Source organism: Gallus gallus, chromosome 3 (genome assembly GCF_016699485.2).
Source record: "Gallus gallus isolate bGalGal1 chromosome 3, bGalGal1.mat.broiler.GRCg7b, whole genome shotgun sequence".
Lineage (NCBI taxonomy): Eukaryota > Metazoa > Chordata > Aves > Galliformes > Phasianidae > Gallus > Gallus gallus.
In genome coordinates this window covers 82956790-82971281 of record NC_052534.1, presented here as the reverse complement: position 1 = coordinate 82971281, position 14492 = coordinate 82956790, and the positions used below count along the sequence as shown (strand labels likewise).

Sequence of the window (14492 nt, the reverse complement as noted above, 5' to 3'; positions counted from 1 at the left end):
TGCATGGGTAGGTGTTAGTTTTACAAAGGCTGTTTTCTAGGGCTCTAAGTGAATCCAACAGTAGTTTAAGTAACAGAGTGTCAGGAAAATGAAATATGAGTCTACTTTATTTTAAAGACATTTCAGTAGTGTGTTTTTCAAGTTGTCAACTTTGCCTGTCTCTACATACCAAAAATAATACATTTCAAGGAATTTCTTTTCTATTATTTCCTTTTTCCAACCTTGCTTAAGTAAAACACAATGCAAAACAATCCTCCAAACCCTATAGAAATTTTTAATTCTTGGAGATTATCCCAAAGGAGAGTTTTTCCTAGGGAGGTAAGTTTGACTTCTGTTCAGAGTGAGTCAGGGCAGGAGATGCAAGGCTTAGCTGTCCTGAGTCACCCATGTAAAGTCTGTCTTTGCTGTCTGTATGGCATGGCAAGAGGGTTGATCTCATTAAGGTAGAGTTTGAGTTTCCATTCACACACCTTTAAAAAACTGCCAGCTCTCTTTATTGCAATACAATAATAGTTCTCTGTATACATTAGTTTTAATATGCACATGTATCTTGAAGGGACTGGATAATCCATTGTAACAAATGCATGTCTGTTACCATCCAATGCAGAGAAAAATCCAGCTTTAATCTACATTGCTCCCACTTCTTACCTTTTTCCACCATAGCTCTGCTGTGCAGCCAGCCTTAGGGAAATAGATTTTGAATAAATTTATGATCAGGTTTTACTAGTTAAAAAATTTTGCTTCCTTTTAATGAAAGATTAACTTAATAGGTCACTGGTTGACATGTCTGGCTTGAAACAATGCGGCAGCCATGCTGCACTGAAGAAAATGAATTGGGGTGACATGGTGAGCGGGTTGTATGTTGCCACAGAATCAGATATTTGTGCACTGTTGTTTACAGGCAAATTTGTTCTTTACATAATTGAAAAATCTGCACCAGTTTTGTGTGAGGTAGGAGTGGGTTGCCTTATGAGCTGCTTGCTGCAGAACATGGCAATGAACTGATAAGCACTGGAGGATCTGGGTCATTAGAGCCCTTAGGCTACCAAAAGTGATGTGAATGTAACACCTGAGATACTCCTAGTCATCTTACTGTCTCAGCCCATGAGACAGATTTTATTGTACAAGCTGGTATTGATGTGAGTTAAAATGCTATTTTAAATCAGGACAAGAAAATCCTTGCACCCAATTGGAACAGGCTCAGTAACTGGATACTTCTAAAATTTTTCATTCTTACTACCTAAACTTTTTCTTTCATTACAAATCTTGAACTGTAAATTTTTATTTAGTGGTAAAAGAAATTATTGTGATGAATACTTTGCTTTTGAATGAATCATTTATTGCTACTGAAAATTTTTGTATTTTGGGCTGGAAATGATGACATTCAGATGTAAAGCTTACTCTAAGAAAAAACTGTTTGGATGTTGCTATAGCCTTTACCATAAAGGAGTACATCAAAAGTGGATTATGAATGTTTTATAATATATGTTTATTTAGGAGGAAATTCTTTACTGTGAGGATGTTGAGACACTGGCACAGGTTGCCCAGCAAGGCTGTGGATGTTGCCTCCCTGGAAGCATTCAAGGCCAGGCTGGATGGGGCTTTGAGCAACCTGGTCTAGTGGGTGGTATCCCTGCCTATAGCAGGCGGGTTGGAACTAGATGATCTTCAAGGTCCCTTCCAACCCAAACCATTCCATGATTCTATGACTCTATAATTCTATTTGTAACCTTTTCAGATGTGGCAAATTATGTCTTTCTGATACCAATGCAATTCCTTCCTAATGAGGTTAATTTTTTTCCCACTTTTATTTTTAAAATCATTAAACACAGAAAAGCATTAGAAAAAAAAATCAGTGAAAAAGAACATTTAGGAGCTCAGGAATACATGTCCATAGTTGTAATCTTACAATAGATCGTTATGACATATTGACAAAGTTATTCTGCCTTACAGTCTGTTTGACATTTTCCAAGAGGTTATGTAGAGTTAATAATGGCAATACAGAAGTCGTAGTGTATTTTTTTTGAAAATCCGTAATTGAGTTCCACATGGAAGACTTGCTTAAGCTGCAGGTCAACTAAGATATACTCAAGGAAGCAGGAAGAAACAAAGGACTGGTTTTCTTTTATTTAAATGGTTGAGGCTCAGAGTATACATCAGTTTATAAAAACCCTTTCTAAGCCTGTTTTTATAGAATAAAATTTATAAAACACAAAAAAGTATTTAAGAAGATGCGATGGTAAAGGATATTACATAATGCCACAAGCAAAAGTAGTGTTTGATAAACATGGTTTCATGTTGTAAGAAGTCTGTTCTCTGACCCACAGTTCTGCATAAAGACATCGGACCTTGCAGAGCAGCCACTATAACAGGAACTCTTTCTAGAATTTCACTAAATGATGAAGAAGAAGAAAAGGGACCAAACCCAGAAGGAATGAGCTATTCTACCTTGCCTGGAAACATCATCTCCAAAGTCATCATCCAGCAACCAACAGGTCTTCACATGCCTATGAGTATGAGTGAACTGGCTAATCAGTGCTTGAAAAAAGACAACAGTGAGTTGCGGAGGACTGTGTATTTATGCACTGATGATAATTTGAGAGGTGCAGATATGGACATAGTCCATCCTCAGGAACGGATGATAGAAAGCGACTACATAGTCATGCCCAGAAGCTCAGTCAATACCCAGCCATCACTGAAAGATGAGAGCAAAATCAGTATAGGCATGGATACATTGCCTCATGAAAGGCTGTTGCACTACAAAGTTAATCCAGAATTCAATATGAATCCCTCCGTAATGGACCAATTTAATATCAATTTAGACCAGCATCTTCCCACCCAAGAACATATGCAGAGTTTGCCATTTGAGCCCCGCACAGCAGTAAAGAATTTCATTGCCTCAGAGCTGGATGACAATGCAGGATTATCAAGAAGTGAAACTGGATCCACGATATCAATGAGCTCTCTAGAGGTCAGTGACACAATCAAATTGTATACTCTGTTGTTCTAATCATACGGTAAGACAAAATGTTGTGGCTTATTTCTAAGGGGTCTAAGCTAAGGTTTTAATTCAGACTAAGTTATTGTTTGGGATCACGCATTGCTGTTCATATTTCTCTTGCTATCATGAGTGTTTATACCTAGAAAACAAGATTAAAGTTTCAGAACCAGTCTGTATGAAGCTGTACAATTCTGGAGATTTAGCATTCCACACAGCTGCTAAGGATTTCATAACCTACTAGCTGAAAACCACTGGAAAATACTATGTTGCTATGAGAATATGGCTCCTGGAATATACAAATGACAATCACTGACCCTACCCGCGAGCACATGTAGTTGAAAATATTTACCATTCTACCAATGAAAATCATATCTCACTCAGATATGATAAGTATGATTCTGCTTTCATTAGCGTAAGTATTGGATTCTTCAATCCATGAGCTCACTATTTAGAGATTTACCTTATATGTACGTTTGCATGGTTGCATGTGCATGCAGGCAGTAGTACAGATACCATGTGCAATAAGTAGAGGTAGACTTCTTGCAAGGTATCCTGGATGCCAGTCAGATTGTAAAAATAAACTGAAAAGCCTTTACTGAAAGAGGTTGCAGTCATTACTACCATCTTTCTGCAGAACTTAAATGTTACAGAAGTAACCGAAGACTTAAATGTCAGATATTGTAATTCCTATTGAGTCTTTACTTATGCAAAACCATCAGTGAGGTGGAGTTGACTTCACTCATGGTCCCCTTTAAGAATTGCAAATCTGTTTCACCAGCAGTTCAAATGTTATGAAATAGAGCATTTGGTGGGTATGACAAAGACAAATGAGAGAAATGTGGTATTCACTCACTGTCAGAATTAAAAAAGGAAAAAGCTACTGTATATGCAGACTTTAAGCCATTAGCTATTATTTTATGACATATGGACCTATCTGTGCAGGGAAGCAGAGACTTTACCTGATTTTTTAATTGTTAGATATAAATCTGTACCCTGTACTTCATAGAATAGGATTTGCGTGTTGTTATTTCTTTGAAAATGGATTTTAATGTTCGTATCAACTGGAGAATTTGGGCAGATCAGAACTTAGTTTCTTTTCAAGAGATGTCTTTGCAAGCATTGACTGTGAAATGTTTCCCACGTCGTTTTTATTGTTAGTGTGCTATCATGAGTTTTTGCAAGACATAATACAACTGAAAACAAATAATTACAAAATGAAATATGAAGCTTTTCAAGTAAGAAAATAGTGTCCACTTTTTGTGTGCTCTTTTGAAGTGAATAAGTTTGTATAGTTCTGAGACAATTTTTTGGAAGAATTTCTAAAAAATAACTTCAGTACTTCCCCATTCAGTGTATAGACAGCTCTTTCTAGGCAAGTTTGCATAATTAATATTATTACTCTCAGCTCAGCTATATTAGTTAATAGATCTTGCATAGTGTACAAGAGTTCTGCAGTTAATGCAACACACAAACAGAATAGCTAAAGCCATCTTCCAGTAGTATCCCCTTCTCCATATCTAAAAGATCCTCTTTCAAGTACCTTTAGTCAGGTATAGAAGCTCAAAACCAACCTGGTTAAGATTAGATGTATGGGTGAGATGCCAGGGGAAGGATCCTTATTCCTTGAGAAGATACACATATCTGGCACTGTATTATCCCCTCCGCCTGTGGTCAAAATTGCTCTTTACTGATGCTTCTTTCTTTCTATTGGTGATAAAGGCAACCAAAGACATGTAGCTCTTTTAGAGTTAACTTTTAGACTCTATTTGTATAATATTTTAAGCTTCCCTCTAAGATGTGGCATAGATAGCAAATCTGAATCACCATTCTGTATATCATTTTACACTCAGAAGGAACTACAAAATATGTAGTAGAAAATATAGTATAATAGCATAAAATACAGTAGTAAATATGTAGTTTCTTCTAACTTGGTAAACATATTAAATTTAGAAAGCTATATTTTAGTCCAGAAACCTGTAAATGCTTAGGTTATTAAACCTGACTGAACCAAGCATCTTTGTACATGTTAAGTAAAAACAAATATTCAGGCAGATCAAAAAGGAAAGGAACTGTTTTGGCTTTTGTGTTTGCCTTTGTCTTCTAAATACCTCTTGATTATAGAGCAGTATTTTATATTTAATAACGATTTGCTGCAATGAACTGAGGATAGGAACATAAAAAAAAAAAGTACATAGAAGAAAGTCATAGTCTCAAACAGATCCAGAGAAGCAGATTCAGCCAGATACAGAGAGTGATTGTGTTTTCATGCATGCAGTATGCAAGAGGTAAGAGTATGAGGTAAAGTGCCATAAGGCTATTGTCTAGTACTGACCAGGTGGATTATCTTTTACTATCAGAAACAAAATAAAGAAGGGAGGGCATGGAGGTTGTTTGGTTTTTGTTTTATTTTTCCAAATATTTTTTGAGTACAAAATCATTTTAGAAAAGTTTGAGATCTTTTTAGACTTTGTCAGGCACTATGAAGAAACAAAACCTGCAGCAGGACGTGCATAATCATTTTGCCCACATTTTCCCCGGTAATGTTGGAAGAGATCATCCACAATGGAGAAGCTTCTAAGCAGTAGGAAGCCTCCCTCTGCTGTCAGATGATATTTCCATCCCACTTAAAGTCTAACATAGGAGCACATGCGTTTCTATTCAGTATGAGATGTTCCACCTTTGCTGACCCAAAAGAACCTGGATACCCGTCCAAAGAAAAAGAGACCTCTTAGTGTTTTCTGCATGATCCTCCACTATGTATCATTAGGAATTTCCTGGTGGTTTCTCTGGAATTACCATACAACTATTCTTTTTATCATGTAGGTATATGCAGCAACTACCATTTAATATGTCAGTAAAATGCCCTTAGGCAATTGTGACCTGTGTTACATATTTCTTCATTTTTTTTCTTTTTAATTTAAAGTCAGTAAATATAAAAATATATACATTGTTATAAAAATATAACAACGACAATAGTTTACGCAGCGGTTACAGAAAGTATTTATCATCTTACCAGAATGGCTTTAGATGTTGTTTGACCCATTTTCAGCCAAGAGCCAGCCCATTGTCTGACTTCAGCAATGTAATTACGAATTCACCTCAAGACACAGAAGTACTGTAGGCATAACTGTTTGCAGCTGGACACCATGTAAAATGCAGCCTGTTAAAGTCCCATCACTTTGTGGCAGGTACTAGTCTTTATGGCCATAAAACTAAACCAGCAGAATTAGGGGACAGTTTGGAAAACATAAGCCCTAAGTATTTTCAAATCATAAAATCAGACTATTTATTTTAAATTTCATGTCCATTTTAGTACTGAAACACTAGAGTATTGTGTTGCAATGAACTAACAATACATTTGCAATGTTTAGATTTTATTATTATTATTTGGCTTTTTTTACTGCATTTATGCTTGTAAGTTTGTAAAGCCAATCATTTTCTGTATTTCACATATTCCAAGAGATGATGCGCCCTTGGAATAATATGTGTTTATTCAAGAAATTTAAAACTGTATAGAGACAAACAACCACAAAATCAAAATTATTGAATGCAAAAGCTGAAATGTAAAGTCTGCATTTGTTCTCTTTTATTTAGACTTTATGTTCATTATGATCATTGGAAATGGATGTTTTGAAACAGACCTACAGTATTAGCACAACAATGTTATGCTCTGACTTTTAACTCTGCAGGGCAGATCCATCTTGCCTACTATTAAGTATCTAAATGTAGGCATGTCCCTTCTGATCTGGAATGGAGCTTTCCACATCAGGCTTCTCTTTAGTGTCAGCAGAGAGAAACAGACACTTCTAGGCCACTTTTAGACATCTGTTCCAGGATGAAGTAAATCACGTGCCCTCAGTGCAGCTTTCTCTCTACAGATGCCACAGAGGAGGACAGAATTAGTGGGTCAGACATGAACATCATAAAGGTTATGTTCTAAATTTAGTCACATTAATCCTACAGTATGTTACAAACTTTCTCCTAGTTTTTATATCTACATGCTGTTTTTCAAAAGAAAATGCTCAATTAGGAACAATTACATGTTATATTATATATGGAAAATTTTCAACTTTCAAAAGATTGTTGGAGAATGCCATAGCATTTGCATAAATACATTGCCCAGGTAAATATAAATTTAAGGATCTGCAGATTCCTAGTGAGCAAGTCAGTGTTTTTTTTAATTTTATTTGGTATGTACCCAACAGTACTCATGCAATTACAGGCACAGGCAGGCATATTGGTACATCACTGATTTTCTGAGCAGGAGTAATTGAACATCTGGTTAATCTCCTACACATCCCTTATACGCATGGATTAAAATTGGCTTTGCTACCTTGGCATCAAAGTGGCTTGTAGTGTGCTCCTTCAGTTCAAAGTGTTTTCATTTTAATGAAGAAAGCACTCTCAATGCACTCTTTTGGCATGCTTTTTGTTTTGAAATGGTACACTCAGTGCTGTACTCATTAAAATGAAATGAAGTTGTACAATCTCAGCCACTGGAGTGCAAGAAAAGGATAGGAGGTTTAAATCCCGAGGAAGAAGTTGATCTGTGCAACATACATCCAGGAAAAATAGTTCTTTTCCTATTATGGAAAAAAAAAATGCAAGAGGAATTAGGTCACCTGCTGCCTGACTACGTGAGACTTGTATTGGTAGACTTGTGGGACAGAAATTAAGGGTTATTTCTAAGGAAAGTTAGTGTAGAGTCACTTCATGATCAAATGGAAAATTGCTGAAAGAAGACAAAGAACTATTATCAGAAGAAGGGTGTGTGAAGATAGAGATTATAGAAACATTTATTAAATGGAAAAAAGAGCATCAGCTTTATAAGAGCAGAAAGGAAACAGCTTCCCAAAGTGTTGTGAGTGGATTTTTCTTCCCAATTTCATGTTTTCCTTGTTAGTTTTTCTGTCTCGGTTTCTGCTAGGAGATCTTTATGTGGGGAAAGACATCAGTCCCCTGAACAGGAAGTGTGATTAAATTAACTCTTCTTCACTCACTCATGAGAGCTCTTAATACGCTCAAAGAAAGTCGTCTCCAGAGCCTTTTGACCAAATCACTGATGTGGGACCTTAGGAAGCAAATACATAGATAAAAGAAAATAAAGAAATACATTAAGGGTATTGAGTGAAAAGAAAAGATAGTAGTGTTGATAGATAGGAGAGAAGATAAAGAGAGACATGCCAAAAAAAAAAGAAAAGAAAAGAAAGAAAGAAAGAAAGAAAAAAGAAAAGAAAAAAGAAAAGAGAGAGAGAGAAAAGCAGACAGAAATGGAGAAGCAAGTTCAAAACAAACAAACAAACAAACAAAAAAAGAGGGAAGAAGAAACATACAGTAAGAAGCAGTCAATCTTGTCAGTAAAATGCTAGAGCAGAATAAAAGCAAAATAGTGTGAAGTCATTTTGATTTATGATATGAGAAGTTAAAAAGAAATGAAGTGAATTAAAAAAAAAAAAAGAGAGAGAGAGAGAGAGAACAAAAATAGAGAGATAAGCACTACAGGAACTTCCCCTTTATCATGTTTCCACATTGCATTTGTTTTCAGGTTTTCTCTGTCTCAGATTTATCTTCCTTCCATTCCTCATTTCATTCTTCAATAAGCTGTGGAGACAGCTATTGCCAATTTTGTGACTCTCAGTGAAATGAATTCTAAACCTATAACAGCCCACTCTTTCTTTTGGTTGAGTGACGAAGTTTCAAATTCCTCTGACTTCAGACATTGTTGTGCCTTACTTTTGGACTGTTGGACAGGAATGGGGGTAGAATCAGACAGAGGTGATTTTAGTAACTGAAGATCTAAAGAACAGAAATTTTAATCAGCATTACAGACTGAATTGCATATTTCATTTTTATATTACAAACAGCTATCTTAACTACAAATTATCCTTAGGAAGTATATTGTCAATTGTTTGTCCATTAAAGAACTGCTACACTTGCTCCAGTGACATACAGAAACACAAAACAAATATTTTTGCTCTATTGACTCGGTTATCCTATAAAAATGGAGCAGCAGACCAGAAAAAAAATGCTGGGAATTTTAGTACAGGATCTCTGAAGTTATGTTTGTGCTGTGCTGAAATATGCTTGTAGATTTTCTCAACTTAAAACTCCCACATCAAAGAGCTCATCTACTTTTTTCTTTTATATCTAGCTCATATTGTAAACTAATAGCCAGTATAATCTTCTGTTCAGAAACTAAGCTTTTTTACTTCAGTTAAATACACACAAAAGATATTTTAAATCAAAACTCACATTCCACTTTTATATCTCTAAGGGCCAAAAGAGATTCTCCTTTAATTTTGTTCAGGGAAAAAATCTTCCCCAGGCTAAGATCTTGTATGTCAAACCTAATCTCAGAATGAATTATAAACTGCTGATAATAAGGCTTTATATTAATGGAAGCATGGTTATAACCCGCCCTATAATATGCTATCTCTGGTTTCAATTATACTTTGCACAATATAATATATTTTCAGGAGTATCTCATGTAATTAATCAGGTAGTGGTGTAATGCAGACTAGAATAAGGAGAAAACCAGGCATTTGTCATTTTACAGGGATGGAGAGGGATTTTATTAGTCTGTTAGAGAGAGCAGCTCCTTCCTGGTGCCAGCATATTAGTGCATGCTGCTGTATGGAAATTATTCTTCAGTGTTCTATTTTTGTCCCCCAGTGAGCAGAGTTTAAAGTTGCTATGGAATTACACAGAAAAGCTGTACATGATTAGCACAAAGTAAAATTGATTTTAAATAAATTACAACTGCAGGCCTCTTTTTACAGAATTTCACTTTGGTCCTGGCATGAAAGGTTTGGTAGGTTTTCTTTCTTTCTTTTCTTTCTTTTCTTTTCTTTCTTTTTTTTTTTTTTTTTTTTTTTTAATGTAATGTGTATTTTATCAATCAGGATCAAAGAGCTGTAGAAATTAGAAATGGAAAAGATCTTGCCAGGTTATCTCCTTTATCAATGCAAGAACATTTTCCACAGAATATTTCTGTAATACGTAGTCCAATTTCACTTTCAAGACTGCAGTGAATGTTTCTCACTGTTTCTTTCAGCCGATCATTCCACAGTCATATAAACTGTTTTTATTCCTAATAACATCTTTAGAAGTTCCTCTCTTTTTTTTTCTTTTTTTTTCTGAATTACAGATTTTCTTATTTTTCTCGTACTGGGTTTGTTTAGCAGTATTTATATCCTTCGAATGTTTCTTACAAAGTTTCTGTGTTTGCTTTTTCCAGAGCCAATGTTTAAATCAGCTGCATGACTCTTTTATCCTTTTCTCTTGATCCAGTGTTTTTAACCCTCTAAAATGACTTTTTGCTGCTCTCTGAATTTTTTTTTTCCCAGCTTGTAGGCATGATGGACACAATGGGCACAAACTGGAGTACAAGAGATTCTGTCTAAACACCAGGAGGCATTTCTGTGCTGTGCGGATGATGGAGCACTGGCACAGGCTGCCCAGAGAGGCTGTGGTGTCTCCTTCTTGGAGATCTTCAAAAGCCACCTGGACGTGGTCCTGGCCCCCTGCTCTGGGTGTCCCTGCTGGAACTGGGGTTGGGCCAGGTGGACACAGAGATCTCTGTCAACCCCTACCATTCTGTGGTTCTGTGATGATATTGCTTCTGAGAATTCAGAGCATTAATGCAGATTTCTCCAGAGTTGTTCAGAAAGGGCTGTACACATCCCTGCCCATTTAAATGGAGACCTGACTGGTTCTTTGTAGCTTTTGGAACTCTGCATGAATATGCAGTTCACTTCTTTCCCGTGGATTTCAGCCTTTTCAGAATTATCCCAGATAATTCCCTTGCTGCTGAATAATTGCATGTAGCTTCAGCTTTTTAGGCAGTCCCTTTATTAGCTACCCTTTTCAGTTCTCTGGCATTAAAGTATTTCAGTTTGGAAAATAGATGACTGAGTAGAGAATGGGGAACAATTATTCATATTTCCCATGATTTAAAGAAGAGGAGCTTCAAATGAAATGACAAAGAGATAAACAACATTGTCTTTGTCACATTATGCATATTTAAATTGAGGAGCTCACTACCTCAGTGTATTTTGGATATTACAATTGTGAATGAATACAAAACATGATTAGACTGATGGAACAGTATAAAAGAGTGTTAGTAAGCTCAACAGAGTAAGCTCCTCCCAAAGATCATCCTAAATTACAATTGAAGAAGTAAGGTGGATGCTGCAACAAAAACGGCTCTTTATACTCACATTCTCCTGTATCGTTCAATAAGTATCACTGCATAACTTGGAGAAATTCAAAACACTGAGATGAACCTTTGTAGTCATTTGTTAGTCATGTACTACTTTCATTAATGCTCAAATGGATCTCCAACTGATGGTTGAAAAAAAAATTAGTTTCCAGTCTGATTTTAATGTTGGCTGAAATCTGTCATAATTTTGAAGGCTGGTGAAGCAGTCTTTTGAAAAGAAACACACTGGTGTGATCAGTTCAGTAGATCATTTGACAGAAGAGGGTTCTTTTTCCCCCTTACTCTTTCATTCAGCTTTGGCTTTTGTTAATTTAAATTGTTAGAACAAGCCAGATGGTTGACTAGGTTTCAGAAAAAATTTAGGTGTCTGTGGAAAACCTTATCTTTTTAGTCAAAGAACCACAGCAATTAAACTTTGTTTAAGATATATTTATGTTAGTATATATATGTGTCTATATATATATATAGTGATTGTATACATATATATACAGTGCATGTGTATGTGTATATATGTATAATCACAATTAAAGTGTTCATTTGCACACTTTAGACCTGTTGTACATCATTCAGAAGCTAGGAGAACAGTTTAGGAAAAGGACAACTTCTAATTGGTACCACAGGGAAATGGTTCCACCCTTACAAGCCAAGGTACCCAGTGCCTTCATGCATCTGAATATATCCCACTCTCAACAGTAACACTTCAGTACAATGATGTGATAGCCAGGAGGGCCTCATACTGTTCTTAGTGTCACTGACAGTATTGCAAATGACTTTCAGTGGTCTGGCATCACATTCGTAACCAGTGAGTTCTGTGTTTCAGACATTCACCGATCATTATTCTGCTGTTCTTACCTATAGCAGTTACATACTTTTTATGTCTTAGGAGAGTGGGCTTTGACAGAATCTGTGATATATTTCACTGTATGCATCCATGGAAAAGAAAAGTAATGTACAAACAGAGAAAAGAAGTTCTTTACCATACATATTTTAACTAAATTGTACTCATGATAGATTTGCATTGGTCACTCACTGTGATAAACCTGTGTTATTATTTGTTTGATCATAACTGGTGTGATCTAAGGGCAAAATTGCAGTAGTGACAACTTTCTGGCAATAGCACAGTTAAATACGTCGCAGACTGTTGGATATGTGTTTTTACCATGTAAACAGTGATAGATTTGTCTGGGTGCAAAACCTAATAATTCAACCATGCCACAAATATGCACCATGGTCAAACAGACCTAAGGCAAAATACAAATGTTCCAGTTTTCTAAATCACATTATGTAGTAAACTACACAATTATTTCAAAGCTTTTCATACTTACTCTTAGAATTCTCACCCGGGCAGTTCAATGGTATCAGATTTGTTACTGAAATTTAGCTTAAATAGTGGCTTTTCAAGCATTTTTCAAAGCAGTTACTCAAGACTTCACCTTATCGTCTCCCATCTAAATTTCTTATTTTGAAACCACTGAGCCTTTACTATGGAAGAAGTGATCTAATTGCACCTTAAAATAGATCCTTCCTCATTAGAGATATGTAGATTTCTTCGGGGATTGGTTTACTGTGGAATGATGAAGGCCTGTCTCAAAGGTATGCTTGTACCTAGGCTCTCTTAATATGAATGAGAAGTAGGTACGTAACTACCTCTAAGAACCTGAGCATAATCTTCTCATAGTTTTCCTAACTCCAAAGCCATTGCTGTTTCTAAGTTTACATGCTATTTATTTTTTGCAGAGTTGTTAAATTTGTTTTTAAATACTTTAAAGTGAGCTTGGCCAAAGCAAGCCTTCCTAATTCATGATAGCTTCCCAAAGATTTACTTTTCTTACTTGTTTTGTAGACCATTTTTAATAGTGTCTCCCAGCTCTTCAGACAAGAGAGTGTCCAAACTCTGAAGACAGTGTAGACAGTGCTACACTTGTCTTCTTCTGTTATTATGGGTTGGTAGAAGTCAGAATTTTACAACAACTCCTAGATAATGACACGTTGTTATAAAAGATCAAACATTTTCTGCTTTGCAGCTGAAGAACTTGTAAAATTGTTTCTTTCAATTGCAAGAAAACAAAACCACATACAAAAACCTGCATGTTTCTTAAATGAAATAAAATCAAAGTCTAATGAAGTCAATAATATTATTCTTGACTTGATTGGTTTGATTTCTATCTCATTGCAGAAATTCAGCGCATTTTGAAAAGGTTTGTTCACCATCACTTAAAGATTCTCTATAACACTACAGAAAATTAGGATTAGATTGTACCAGCAAGCACTTTCTGTTACTGGGGTACTTTTCTCTTCTTTAACTCTACTTCCTGAAGGAGAATGCATCTTTTCTTTCCATTCACCTATTCTTGCTGCTCTCTCTCTTTTTTTTTTTTTTTTTTAGCTTCTCCACTGCTTTCCATATCTCTTTAGTCTATTGTGAGACACTCGATTTTCAACCTTAAAAGAAAAAAATATATTTTTATCTCTTCTTTATAGTGCTTCTGCTTCTGTCTGATATAATTGGACTTTATAATCAGTTTATTTCAGATTATATAATAAAATTATATGCTAAATTATTCATGATATGTCTAAGCAATCATATTCTTTGTTGCATTGTATACAAGTGATTACTTTACTAGTAAATAATTCTTTCTTTTTATCAGCTGCTTTGAATCAGATTCGTCATAAGACAATATCATTGCTTTCTCCATCCAGATTGTCATTGCAAACAAACAAGCTCAAGTCTCTATGGAAAGCATAGATGGCTTGGTCTTGACTTTGCTATCAGTTGTCCCATTATAATCAATGGAGTTGTACCAATGTAAACCTGATGTAGGAAAGAATCAATTTATGTATATTTATACAGATCCAAATCATAGCTATATATAGATATTGGTGTAAAAAAAAGAATAAATACTATGACCATTTGGAAATACCACAGAAAGCATAGAAATAAATGCATTTTATGTACCAGCAGGTTTGCTTGCATGCAAATAGCATGCATATGAAGCATCTTAGTGAAATCCAGTCTGGTTTATTTCAGTGAAAAGAATATGGTACTAGTCTAATAAGCTGTATGCAAAGTCTTAAATTGTCACGATAAAATTTGCAGCCTTTCACTGAATACCTAACATATATCTGATAGGAAAACAATGTTTTTTAGACTCATTTGATGAATAGTCCCCTTGTTAATAAAACCTCTTTTTTTCTTTCTTTTTTTACTGCTTAATAGAGAAGAAAATCACGTTATTCGGACCTTGACTTTGAAGTAAGTTTCACTGAATT

The 14492-nt window shown here is 35.4% G+C and overlaps 1 protein-coding gene across 9 annotated transcripts in view; it reads left to right on the top strand.

The window, feature by feature from the left end:
* The window catches only part of ADGRB3 (adhesion G protein-coupled receptor B3), a 451226-nt gene that overhangs the window by 424155 nt on the left and 12579 nt on the right, over positions 1-14492 (top strand). For 6 of the 9 annotated variants that reach the window (XM_015284810.4, XM_015284809.4, XM_419892.8 and 3 more), the window contains 2 exons: positions 2328-2971; positions 14440-14475. In XM_015284810.4, the coding sequence (XP_015140296.1) occupies positions 2328-2971; positions 14440-14475 (680 nt within the window). Of the gene's footprint in view, positions 1-2327; positions 2972-13398; positions 13603-14439; positions 14476-14492 lie in introns of those variants that run through there. The other 3 variants (XM_040697811.2, XM_015284808.4, XM_040697812.2) reach the window with 2 other exon arrangements.